Genomic DNA, 12,859 nt, shown 5'->3' with positions numbered 1-12,859 from the left:
TCAACATCAAAGGAGGTTTGCTGGCTCGGTTTTATGGGTGAGCCTTCACATACACGTCTCTCACAGAAATAATCAATGCCTTTGGGGTTTTCTGCCAGCTCCTCCTCCCTCTATCCTGCCCTTGCTATGTGCCCGGTCATGATGTATGTTCCACATATGCAGGGTGCCACAGCTTACACATTGGAATCTGGTGTCTTTCAGGATGCTCCAAGGTACCTGAGGCATTGCTTGGCTTTGCAGATATAACAGAAAATTTAAAGAGGTTCAGTGCCTTCACAGAGGAGCAAATGGAATTGAGATTGATAGCCTAAGAGCCATAAAATGGCACCAGACATGTTTAGGCATCTGCATGCCACCCCTATTTCCACTGACAGGAATGGTTGCTTAGGCACTTTTTACACATGTAGATACCTATTTATAGACACTTAAGTGCAGTTATTTTCATCTAGAGCTGAATCCTGCTCTTCAATCTCTGCAGGATAGATCTCACCATGAGCTGAAAAGCCACTGCTATTTTAAGCATTTGGGGTTTTTTTTCTCCTTTAGCAGCATACATACTATTTATATTGTTACACATGAGAGTTCTAATCAGGATTGGATTCAACTAGACACTCAAACAGAAATAAGCACATCTGACCTCAACTTTTCAAAATGCCAGAAAATAAAAGATTCATAATTAAAAGTGATCGTAACAAAATAAGTTCAAATGTTGAGATAAACTAATTTATCTCAAGTTTTAGATGACAGAATGACGTTACAGGTGATGGAGGCTGTTCAGTGAGGACAACTGAAGACAATTAAAGCGCATTGCAATTTGTACAGAAAGAGTAGTTAAGGGTTTTATAAACAGAGTCCATATTGCACTCCCAATATTCAAGCAGCTCTTACTGCTAAATTGAAACTGAACAAAATAATAGCAAACTCAGACCAGAATATGCTTTGATGTTTTGTTCAGAGAAACAAACTGAAGAATAATCTGCCTTCTGTTTCACAAGGTAGTGCAGTTATTAAATTGGTTTCATTTGTAACATTACTTCCATGAAAAAGAAAAAAATCCCTTTTTGCATAAAAAAAGGAAAAAATGCCTATATCTGGGCTGTCAGTGTAGCATTTCATATTTTCCTAGGATTCAGTCTTACACATGGAATAAAATGGTAATGCTCTTTTTATAAACTTCAGCAGCTACTGAAAAAACAAAGGTGTGATAATAAGCAAAGATAGATTCCAGATTGATCCTGACCTTAAAATATAAAATCTCTCAGCTTGTTAAAATGAGATGGCATCCTTGAAAAACATGAGACTTGTATAAATGGGCAAAAACCTTGAAAGAAGACTTTTAATGCTAGAATTATTAACTACCAGTACTACCCTATTAACTGCAGAGGTATATTTATCCTGAAGTCCTGTTTTCAAAAGGAATTGGACTCACCCTGAGCCCATTCAAAATGTCTCACCCAATGTCATGAATCAAACCAACATGTCTGTTCAAGAGCTGTTCACAGTCCTTAAAATAAAGGTCCAGGCTTCCACATTGTGCTCCCTGGCAGGAAAGCTTGTACCTGTCACAGTGATGGACTACTGCCTAGTGCCATCAGATAGCTCTGTTCCTAGGCACAACCCACTGCTTAATGCAGCTAGACCTCCACTGAGAATAAGATCCAAAACTAACCTGTCATATCTTACCAGAAATGTACATGGTTTAAAAAAAAAATTTAAAAACCACTTAATTGAGTTACAATAGGGTGAGGTGTAATGAAAAAAAAATACAATGGATATGGGATTTAACAGGAAAAAGAATCATCATTAGGCAAAGATGTGGGCTGTAGGAAACCAAAGAAACATTGAGAGATGCTTTTTATCCTGGAATAGCTTGGCTTTGTGACCTGCTTGCTAAAGGGTAGAGTCTTTCTCATGAAACTGTAAGTACTAAAGGAGATAAACTCTCTTCCCTTGATCAATGGATTTGAAAATTCACCATCAGGGATTTTACAGCAACAGATGGCACATCTGTCTCTGAGTTTCCTTGTTATTTTTCTGCCCTGTAAGAACATCATGATGGATTTGCACCTACATGTTTTGTACACATTGAACTTTACAATTACGTGATTGTCTCCACTTCCCATGGAAAACCTTGCAATTCTGAGTCTAAGGATAATTTCACAGTACTCATGGAATCATTAAATGGTTTGGGTTGGAAGGGACCTTAAAGATCATCTAGTTCCAATCCCTCTGCCATAGGCAGCAACACCTTCTACTACACCAGGTTTCTCAGAGCCCCATCCAACCTGGCCTTGAACATTTCACTGCCTAGTGCCATCAGATAGCTCTGTTCCTAGGCACAACCCACTGCTTAATGCAGCTAGACCTCCACTGAGAATAAGATCCAAAACTAACCTGTCATATCTTACCAGAAATGTACATGGTTTAAAAAAAAAATTTAAAAACCACTTAATTGAGTTACAATAGGGTGAGGTGTAATGAAAAAAAAAATACAATGGATATGGGATTTAACAGGAAAAAGAATCATCATTAGGCAAAGATGTGGGCTGTAGGAAACCAAAGAAACATTGAGAGATGCTTTTTATCCTGGAATAGCTTGGCTTTGTGACCTGCTTGCTAAAGGGTAGAGTCTTTCTCATGAAACTGTAAGTACTAAAGGAGATAAACTCTCTTCCCTTGATCAGTGGATTTGAAAATTCACCATCAGGGATTTTACAGCAACAGATGGCACATCTGTCTCTGAGTTTCCTTGTTATTTTTCTGCCCTGTAAGAACATCATGATGGATTTGCACCTACATGTTTTGTACGCATTGAAATATAATTTGGAATAACTTTACAATGATGTGATTGTCTCCACTTCCCATGGAAAACCTTGCAATTCTGAGTCTAAGGATAATTTCACAGTAACTCATGGAATCATTAAATGGTTTGGGTTGGAAGGGACCTTAAAGATCATCTAGTTCCAATCCCTCTGCCATAGGCAGCAACACCTTCTACTACACCAGGTTTCTCAGAGCCCCATCCAACCTGGCCTTGAACATTTCCAGGGTGGGACATCTACAGCTTCTCTGGGCGAGCTGTCCCAGTGCCTCACCACCCTCACAGTAATGAATTTCTTTTTATTATCTAATTTAAAACTACTCTCATTTCAAAGCCATCACCCCTACCACTACACGCCCTTGTAAAAAAAGTACATCTCTGCCTCTCCTGCAGACCCCGCTTAGATACTGGAAAGCTGCTACAACTCACACTTCTTCAAATTAGGGTTCCTCAGGATCACACAATTAAATTATTCCTTTAACTTAGCCAGCTATTTTGAAACTGAGAGACCAAAGCTCACCTGGGGATAAATTAATGGTTAATGGCCATGCGGATGCAGCTACATAATCTCCTCTGTTTTCCCACTTTGCTTTGTATCCATGTGTGCTGTGCTGTCCTGAGCACAAATTGTCTGGATGTTACCTCCCTGTGGAAAGGCTGGCAGGCAGCCACAGGGCCCCATGTGTGACCCTGTACTCCTGGAACCACACTCCAGCAATACTACAGCAGTTGTGCCTTACGCATTTGTACGGAGCCACGCAGAGGTCACGGACTTGGCAGTCTGGGAAGAGGAGACCATTTAGTCCTGCCTCAACAACAGCCGTGGTGATGTGAAGATACACAGATGTATATCAAAGCCATGCTGAGAGGGGTCACTCTGGGAACACTGCTCAAAGCAAACGAAGGGTCTCTGGCACAATGATTTAAAAACAAACCGCTGGAAAGAAGCAGAATCCTGGCAACGCTCCAAGTACCTTTCCCAAGTACCTCTGAGCAACAGATGGACTTTTTCCAGCAAAGCCACCGGTTATGTATAATGCAGACAAAAGGCACAGAGGAGTTCATGGTCCTTACCCAGGCCTCCAGTGACAGCGAGCTTCCTCTCCCCACACTGGAGGCCAGAGCAGAAGCTGGGAGAACAGAAAGCTCTTTCACCCCTGCACGCACGCACACGGAGTGGGAGCGTCTAGCCAGCCCGGAGCGAGTCACTGTGGGACTGCCGTGGTTTCAAATAAAAATAGTGTGATGGAGGTATGTTTATGAAAACATCAAATGCAGAAAAGAAAGGCAATGTAAAACACACTTTCCTTTTTATAAGGCATATTTAGCATTTTACAAGGTATACTTTCCCAAGTGAGGAATGGAAAATTGCTAAGACATTGAAAGCACTCAGACACAGTGTCATTAAATGTTCATTCAGTACAGTAATTCCAAAGAACTGCATTCTGTATGTGCAAGTAACAAGAAAGACCTTAAGACAAGAATTGCTCTCTTTTGGCATGAAAATCACAGCCGTTATCAGTGTTGCAGATGTAAATAATTTTCCATTCCCATCTGCAGCAACTTTGGCAGACTGTGCTTTTTGGTGGCATCACTGAGCGATTTTTCTGCTTTGTCTCTTGCCTTGCCGAATAAACTGATTACTGATTCTTGGTGGCTTCCATCAGACCAACATCTTCCACACAGGAGGTGGGTGTGTGAGTGCAACGGCTCACGTGCCTGCTTCCTGCCATCTCCTGTCTCCCAGTCTGTGCCTAAACCACAGGCTAACTATTCCACAGCTTTACACTGATTACTCTTAAAATTAAAAGTACTAAAGTTTTCACCCTGACTATTTTCTAGGGCAGTTTAAGCCATGCTACCTCTTATGTGACACTTTCTCCACAGCTGGAGGACTGCAACAGCCTTATAAAGAATATTTGAAGGCTACTATTATATCTGTCCTTCAGTCGTCTCAAGCCTCAAACCATTTGCAGGAGTCAACTCCGGCAGCAATGCTCTGAAATATTCTGTTTCTCACACAGAACGCCTCTAAGAGGTATTTTAAAGAAAACAGCACTGCATGTATTGGAGAAGGCAATACCAGATGCCTTACCAAAACTCTTAAATACTTCTTCTGGGAGAGCATCAGTGTTGTGCTTCTGCAGAGACAGATGCAAGAAAGCACACAGCATAACTGTTTTGACACAGTTACCATTCAGCAGTGCATAAAGCTCCAAATTCAGGATTTAAATGGAAAGATCCTACTCTGCAGCAACTAAAAAATGCAAAATGATGGTAAGAAAATAATAAATACTTCCCAGAATATAAAGTTATGCTCATAATTCTTGCCTCTGAAAGTGAAATGTAGTATCTTAAGTCACTTGGTAGAAAAGCTGCTCAAGATTATTTCGTCACAAAATCATAGAATTGATTTACTTCTCCCTTGAGAAGCTGAATACAGTTCAGGCTACTATTTTCCAATTTTCACAAGCACTTCCAGTCAAATCTATTACATATATTTCTAAAGTGTCTGTTGCTTCAGTTCTTGGCACACTTTAGATAATATTCAAAAGTACCCTGCTGCACAGGTTATCCACATCCCCGAATCGTGCCTTTTGTGACTGCTCAGTGCGAGCTACCATCACGTCCGACTGCACCAAGCGCTTTGTGACACCTGAGAAACGCTGGGCATCTTTGCTTCCTGTTCAATTACACTGAGTTTGAAGGACGGGACACGAAACTAGGAGAAGGCCGAGGTAAATTCTGCTTCGCATGAAAGGTTTCTGGAGGTGAAGCTCATCCCTGTGGGACACAGGCGGACGGGAGCACCAGGCCCGCCGCCGCTCCATCAGGCACCGCTGAACGGGCAGCGTGCGCGGCAGTGCACAGCCGCTGCCTGCCGTGTGCGGGGAGCAGGCGGAGTGCAACCAAAATTCAACTTAGCCCAAGGGCGGTGGAGAGCAGCCCAAGGGCTGGGTTTCCGCAGCCACTGGCACTGCCCCTGCAGGCCTCCAGAGCTCAATGCACACGGGCAGCCCGCCGCCACAAAGGCAGCGCCGGCCATCGACGCGCTCGGCCGCTCGGCGGGGCGCCCTGCTCGGCGCTGCGCAGCGCGGCCGCGCCCCCCGGAAGCGGAGGCGGGCGGCGGCCATGGCGGCGGAGCAGCGCTACCCGCGGAGCTCCATCGAGGATGACTTCAACTACGGCAGCAACGTGGCCTCGGCCAGCGTCCACATCCGCATGGGTAAGGACCGCGGATGAGTGGGAGAGCCGCACGGCCCCGCCGCAGCCCCCCAAGAGCTTGCGGGGAGGTCCCCGTTGCCCCCGGTGGCGGGGCGGAGAGGGGACGCCGCGCCCTGCGCTCCCGACAGGTGCCTCGGTGACACCCCGGCCACCTCTGGCCCTGGGCTGCCCTCGGGCTCCGCGCAGTGTTTTAACCTGGCTCAAGGTTGTGAGTGCGGAGCCAGGGCGCTGTTTAGTCCAGGTTAGGCCTGAAGGGTGAGGGGCCGCGGCCGGCGAAGGCTTTGTCGTTTAACCGTGAATGGGGTAGGTGTTCTCCTGAGAGGGGTTACCCCGTGTACCCGGTACCCTGTGGAAATTCAGACTTGATTTTGTTCAGAGTGATGAGTTTCGAAGTCCAGACATGACGCATGAGATGCGCAGTCCCTGCAGAGACGCACGTCCCGGAGGTGTTGAGGGAAAGCCTGGACGTGGCGCTTGGTGCCGTGGTCGGTCTGACAGGGCGCTCTTCGCCCGTAGGTTGGACTCAGTGCTCGCACAGGTCTTTTCCAACCGTATTCGTTCCGTCATTCATAAATACCAGAATTACTGACTGGAATTACAGAAGTTTAACCATGAGATTGAAGGACTGGAAGTTCTTCTGTGAGGTTTTAGAACTTTTGTTTCTTCCACCGAAGCATTTGGCATGCATTCCATGTGAATCCTCTGTCAGTTAGGTCCATCAGGCACCAGTAACATGATGGAGAAGGAGTGCTGTCAGTATAGTGAGAATGGGTGTACATAGGTCTGAAACTAGTCCAAAGTAAATTCCTTTCAAGTGTATATTCTTCTATACACTTCTATTCTTCTATATTTCTTTTGACATCATTGTTAATAGTTAAATAATTATGTCCAGTAATTTTGCCGTAATACTGTGTCAGTTTTTTAAAATAAAATGGCTTTTTACTACTTTGTTCTGTGCTTTTTCACTATGACTTTATAACGATTCCTTATGAAAATGAAAACTTCTATCTGATTTACTGTTGAACTTTGAAAGTGTAAGTCAAAAGTGGTTTTATTTTTATTTTCCTTTTCCAGCATTTCTGCGAAAGGTCTACAGCATTCTTTCTGTTCAAGTTCTATTGACCACAGTCACATCTGCAATTTTCCTATACTCTGCTGGAGTGCAGGCATTTGTTCATGAGAGGTAAATTCTAAGGTGAAATGCAGCTGTTTGGCATGTGTTAGGTATAAATTATGCAACTTGTTGCTACACTTCAATCTTTTTAATCATTTTTATAACCTGTGTTTTTGTTGCTGCAATAGATACTCTTTAACTTGATTAGGAGCAACTTTTCTTCTCTGTCATTTTCCTCCTTGGTTTACTATGAAAACTATTATTATCTTTTTTTGTTGTGTTGTTTATTTTAATCAATGCTTTATTAATAGTGCTTATTTCAATATTTATGCTATGCAAGCTTTTACATGAGTTGCAGAACATCTCAGTTACTGATATTTTTTGTTTTGCAGTCTAAATACTTTTAGATAGTTATAGGTGCCTGTTCCAAAAAGCAGAATTATGTCTTATTCCTCTTCCTCCCTCTCCCATCTTCTTATTCCCCTTACCCCCTCCCCACTCCCCCAAAAGAATTAGTCTGCTGAAGATCCTGTGGGTCTGCTTCATTTTGCCTCTCAGATTTTCATGATAAAATTAGTCTCAAAGTGCAAACTGTGGTGAACAAGCCAGGGAAAAGAACAGCTGGAAAAAGAGCAGAGCACTGAGTCTAGTTTCTGTCTTCCTCCAAGTGCACTTTTGGACTTCTACTTTCACTTTAAAGCCCAAATATAAAGGAGGATCAAACACTGCATGAAAGTTTCGGTTTCTGTATAACCTATAGTGGTTGTAAAACTACAGTTTTCTACTTAAGTCTGATAATTTAAAATTGTCCTGCTCGCTTGGAACTGTTGTGATTTTGTGTTTCATGTTGGTCCCATTTTTCCTTGGAGGGCTACTTGAATGATTTAGCAATACTTACTGGTCACTACTGATTTTCTTTGGTGCAGTTAGTGCCCATGTTTGTTGCATTCAGGTGCTTATGAAAAATAGTTCCCTGAATATGGAGTTCAGGACAGGCAAAACAGTACATACACCTTAACACTCTTACTTTGTATGGATGGATTTTTTTCTTTGTATGTGCTCATTTCCAGGTAATGGATTACTGGGCAATCTTTGGCTTTAGTATGAAAAAGTTGTCTTTACTTGTGACTGTGCTATTTTTAACTGATTATCTGTAGTAGTGTGTTCTAAACAGTTTTATTGTAAACTTGCATTACATTTAGTTTAGATATCTTTTCCTAGATGATCACTTAAAATTTTGAATTTATATAAACTCTTCCACAGTCTAACAGATATTCAAGTTTGATTACTTTTTTTAATATGGAATTTTACAGGCCTGCCTTGCTTTTGATATCTGGATTTGGATCTCTGGCTGTAATTGTGGCACTGACCCTCTACAGACACCAGCACCCTGTTAATTTATACCTGCTGTTTGGATTTGTAAGTGTTTAATTAAGTTAAATTATTAATTGATTAATTAATTCAATGTAATAATCCCTAGAATATCTTGCATTGTAATTAATTCCTTGAAACTAAAGGTATGTCATTTGTTTTTCTTGTATTCCTTGAAAGACATCCTATATATTTTTGAGGGTCTGAGTTAGTTTTTGGAGATTCTGTCCAGAGATTGTTCCTAGATAGCAGACACTTCAGGTTTCTCTCAGCATCTTTTTAGAAAGAGTGTTAGAGCTTGGAATCAGTTTGAGCAGGGGTTATTGCGTGTATGTAGAAATCTATCTGCTCTCATTGTTCTGTTGATGTCAGGGATTTTTTCTATGCAACTGCTCAGTAGGAAAGGAGGAGATATTCCTGTTACCTAAATTGTTTAATAGACAGCCTTCAGCAGAGACCCAAACCAGCCATATTATTTGTTCCTCCAGTTGTTGTCTTTTTGATGCTAAATTCCCAGCATGTTTCCAGCACAGGCCAATCTGTCAGAGCTGTCCTCAAATTTTAGTCTTCTACGTGATGTTGTGAGTATGTAGATTCAGGCTAATAGTTGCTCTTGGATATTTTGGATTATGTAGCAAATCAGTCTTCTGAAAAGAAGTCACAGTAGCTCAATTAAAATTTGATGTTTTAAGAGTTGCATAAACTGTATTTGTGATAAAACAGAAAGACAGCTTTGCTGTGTGAGTAAACAGGTTATTTAAAGGATAAATGTGGTAAGGAAACTGATGCAGACACTGTTAGACAGCTGTCCAACAAGACACTACAAATGTATTAATTTTATAGCCCCTTGAATAATTTGTAACAAGTGTCATATAAATGCTGTGCACTTACAGTAGAAAATGTAATGTTTTTCCATAGGGATAGTCTCTCACTCATTTTCACTTTGTATTGTACTTTTATTACATAACACAACTTCCAGCCCAGAAGGACAGTGTGATTGCCATTCTCTTGTTAAAAATTAAACATGTTTTCATACACAAAGATTTAACAGGAGACCCAGTGTTTAATGGTTTGATTTTTTTTCTTACCCTTCTATTTTTTTGGGTTTGCTTTTTGTAGACGCTACTGGAAGCACTGACAGTTGCCATTACAGGTAAATAATAGCCATCCTATTGTCTGATTCCATAAAGAATTTGGAAAATGAATCCATTATATTATACTAATTGCCATTAGGGTTTTCTAGATGTGACTGAAATGAATCCTGTTTGAAAATTTTAGTGACAGTGATAGGAATTCAGCAAAACCAGGAAATCGAGAGAGAAAACTGAATTCTGATTCAGAAATGAAACTGTATAAACTTGGAAGTGAGAAATTATTTGGGGAATCTATTCTTTCAGTATAGTTAAAATGTTCTCTTTCATAATGTTCAGCTCTCAGCAGAGCTGATCTTTAAGTTGAAATAGTCCTACCTGCCCCCTCAATTTCCTCAAAGGGAATCTGAGTTTGGAGAATTCTGTGCTTCATGGCCAGGGTTGAAATGAGGCAGTGTGCAGTCACGTCATGCCATCACCTTGAACTATACCTTACAGCATAAGATGAAACCTCCTCATTGTGGCTTATGGTCTCCTGACCTGGGGAAAGGAAAGATAAAGGAGGAAGGAGGGAAGAAAAAGGTTGTACATGTTTCTGCTATCTTTCCCCTCCTGTCCCCTAATCAAAACTTTGAGCCTTTATAGGGTATTGTTTTATTTCCCCCTTGCTTCAGTATAATGAAAAACTCATACAGTTTTTTTTTCCTTAAGATCTCAGTTATCTGTGCTTAAAATCTTTTTGTTTTGTTTTGTTGCTGTGTTCATAATTCTGACTAGGGAAGACCTGTTATTTTCATTTAAGAAGCTACAGCTGTAAAGTAACTGTCAAACTTAGCCAGTACACGATCCCGGAGTCCTATGAATCATGAATTTGAAATGCAAAGACAAGTTCAGGCATAATTTACTTAATTTTGTTCACAGTTAAGTTTAAATTTCTGTTTCCTCAAAAGATAACAAATACATAGTGTAGAGTTCTTCAATTGACAGATTACTTTTTCTGTTTATAGTGAGTTTCTATGATGTCTCCATTGTCTTGCAAGCCTTTATTCTTACTACTGCTGTATTTCTTGGATTGACTGCATATACCTTGCAATCAAAGAGAGACTTCAGCAAATTTGGAGCAGGGTATGTTGTCATATTGATGATTTTTTAAAAAAAAATTTTTTTGTTGTTGTTAAGGCTTTTGAGTTTTTTTCTTTCTTAAACGAAGCTTTGCAGGTATAGTAAGGAATACAGGTCAACAGAACCTGCTTCAAAGGAATGGTGAGGGTTATTTATTTTAAATTATTCATTTTTCCCAGTTCTGATCCTTGGTAAATTCTTTTCAGTGATAAAGAATCTTAAAACAATTAGAAAACTAGTTTACGTGGATTTTTCACTGGGAGAGAAGGCAGATGTTTCAAATCTTTAAAAAAATTGAAGTTAGAACATAACTTTTGACAGCTTTACAAAACTTTTACTGTTGAGACCAGTGAACAGTTGGCATCTAAGAATTCCAGACATTTACTTGCCAAATATATTGTGAAGAGATTTTAGAAGAAAGGAGGGTGTTTTAAGTTAAGTCTGAAAGAAAGTATATTGTTGGTTACAGTGTAATTTATTTTCTTTCAGCCTCTTCACTTGTTTGTGGATTTTAATCATCTCGGGTTTCCTGAGGGTAAGATACTTCGTGTTCACAGTTAAAAGATATTCACAGAATTCACAGAATGGTGTGGGTTGGGAGGGACCTTAAAGATCATCTAGTTCCAGCCCCCCTGCCATGACCAGGGACACCTTCCACTAAGATCAGTCACTTTTAATGACTTGTAGTGTAACTAAAAGGTTTGGATCAGCCCAATATAGCTTAATGAAAGAAAATTAACCAGATCCATTACTGTTCTAGGTCATGCTGGTGATCATTTTTAACCACACATTTTCATTTTAGATTTTTGTCGGGTGCTGTTCTTGCCAACATAAAAAGGGGTATTTGGGTTGATTGACAAAATTTGTCACTTGAGATCCACTACTTGATGGAAGAGAATGTGAAGGAGATTTGAGATTTAATTATATTTTGGTTTTCTGGTTCTGCTGTTAGTATTCTGGAGATCAGAGCTTCCTCCCTCTTAAGCGGAGGCACTTTTACTCAGTCAGAGATTGTGTGACTGGAGAGTGCATGGAGTAAGAGCATTGAAATATCACCATAATACTGTGGTTTTGTGTACATAACACTAGAAAGACTGTGTTTTAAATGTGGCATATCATTATGTAGGGATTTCAATATTTTAAAAAAATGAAATTCACAAGTGTCTTTTTCATATTTTATCTGCCTCCAGCTGTTTTTCTATAGTGAGACAATAGAGTTGGTGTTTGCTGCTGCTGGAGCTCTTCTGTTCTGTGGATTTATTATTTATGACACTCATTTGCTGATGCACAAGTTATCCCCTGAAGAGTACATACTGGCTGCAATCAATCTCTACTTGGACATCATAAATCTGTTCTTACACCTGCTGCGTTTTCTGGAGGCATTTAATAAAAAATAGTCAAAAGCAGAGTGGTTTGACTACAGCACAATTAAAAGTTAAGTTTATGGATGATCTGTAAACTCAGTAGTTTTGCCTTCTAAAGACTGAATCTTTATTATGTTTGCATTCCATGAATATTGGTCCCTCCTTAGGGGGAAAAATGGCTTTTTACATAGCTACAATTCTTCTCCAGACCATGTATATTATGTAGTTAACATGCTCTCATCATGACAGTCACTTTTTTAATCACTTTATTTGCAGTGTAATTAATTATTGAAATTTTGCCAACTCCTGTTTACTTCAGAGTAAGATTCCCTGCTGTTCTCTAGCTGCTGAAAATGTTTCCTTTGGGATTGATCATTCGTTTATGTACCACGTAAGGGTAGCATGACTTTACCATTGTGCAATGTTTCACTAAGATAATTTTTTTTTAATTGTTGTTAGGAAAATTGAAATGCTGTCTGTGAAAGAGCTAATCTGTCCTAGTTAAGGGCTGTCACTATGGAAGCTGTGAGGGTGTTAAAACAATTAAAGGGAATATTCTTTATTTTAGTACTATTTATTGCCTATCTTTCAGTGTTCTGAAAAATCATTCAGAGATTGATTATGGCATTTTATCAACTTATGTATAATAAAATTCACAGTGTGTCAGTAAAAATTGGAAAGCCTTTAGTCTGTTCTTGCAGCTGAGGCTGGAGGCCGTGGTGATGCTGGGAGCGAGCGCTGCAGACGGGTC

At 40.3% G+C, this 12,859-nt stretch overlaps 1 protein-coding gene across 1 annotated transcript; it reads left to right on the top strand.

Moving 5' to 3' along the window:
- Positions 1-5,866: 5,866 nt before the first annotated feature.
- TMBIM4 (transmembrane BAX inhibitor motif containing 4) lies at positions 5,867-12,773 on the top strand. Its single transcript, XM_041465629.1, has 7 exons — positions 5,867-6,047; positions 7,121-7,229; positions 8,474-8,579; positions 9,651-9,684; positions 10,630-10,747; positions 11,234-11,279; positions 11,935-12,773. Exons 1-7 carry the CDS (start codon positions 5,954-5,956, stop codon positions 12,139-12,141), a joined length of 714 nt encoding a protein of 237 aa, XP_041321563.1. The 5' UTR covers positions 5,867-5,953; the 3' UTR covers positions 12,142-12,773.
- Positions 12,774-12,859: the final 86 nt, after the last annotated feature.

This window comes from Pyrgilauda ruficollis, unplaced genomic scaffold, assembly GCF_017590135.1.
Source record: "Pyrgilauda ruficollis isolate IOZ18807 unplaced genomic scaffold, ASM1759013v1 scaffold19, whole genome shotgun sequence".
NCBI classification, from domain to species: domain Eukaryota; kingdom Metazoa; phylum Chordata; class Aves; order Passeriformes; family Passeridae; genus Pyrgilauda; species Pyrgilauda ruficollis.
Note: the sequence above shows the minus strand (reverse complement) of the source record. Positions and strands in the feature narration are given on the sequence as shown.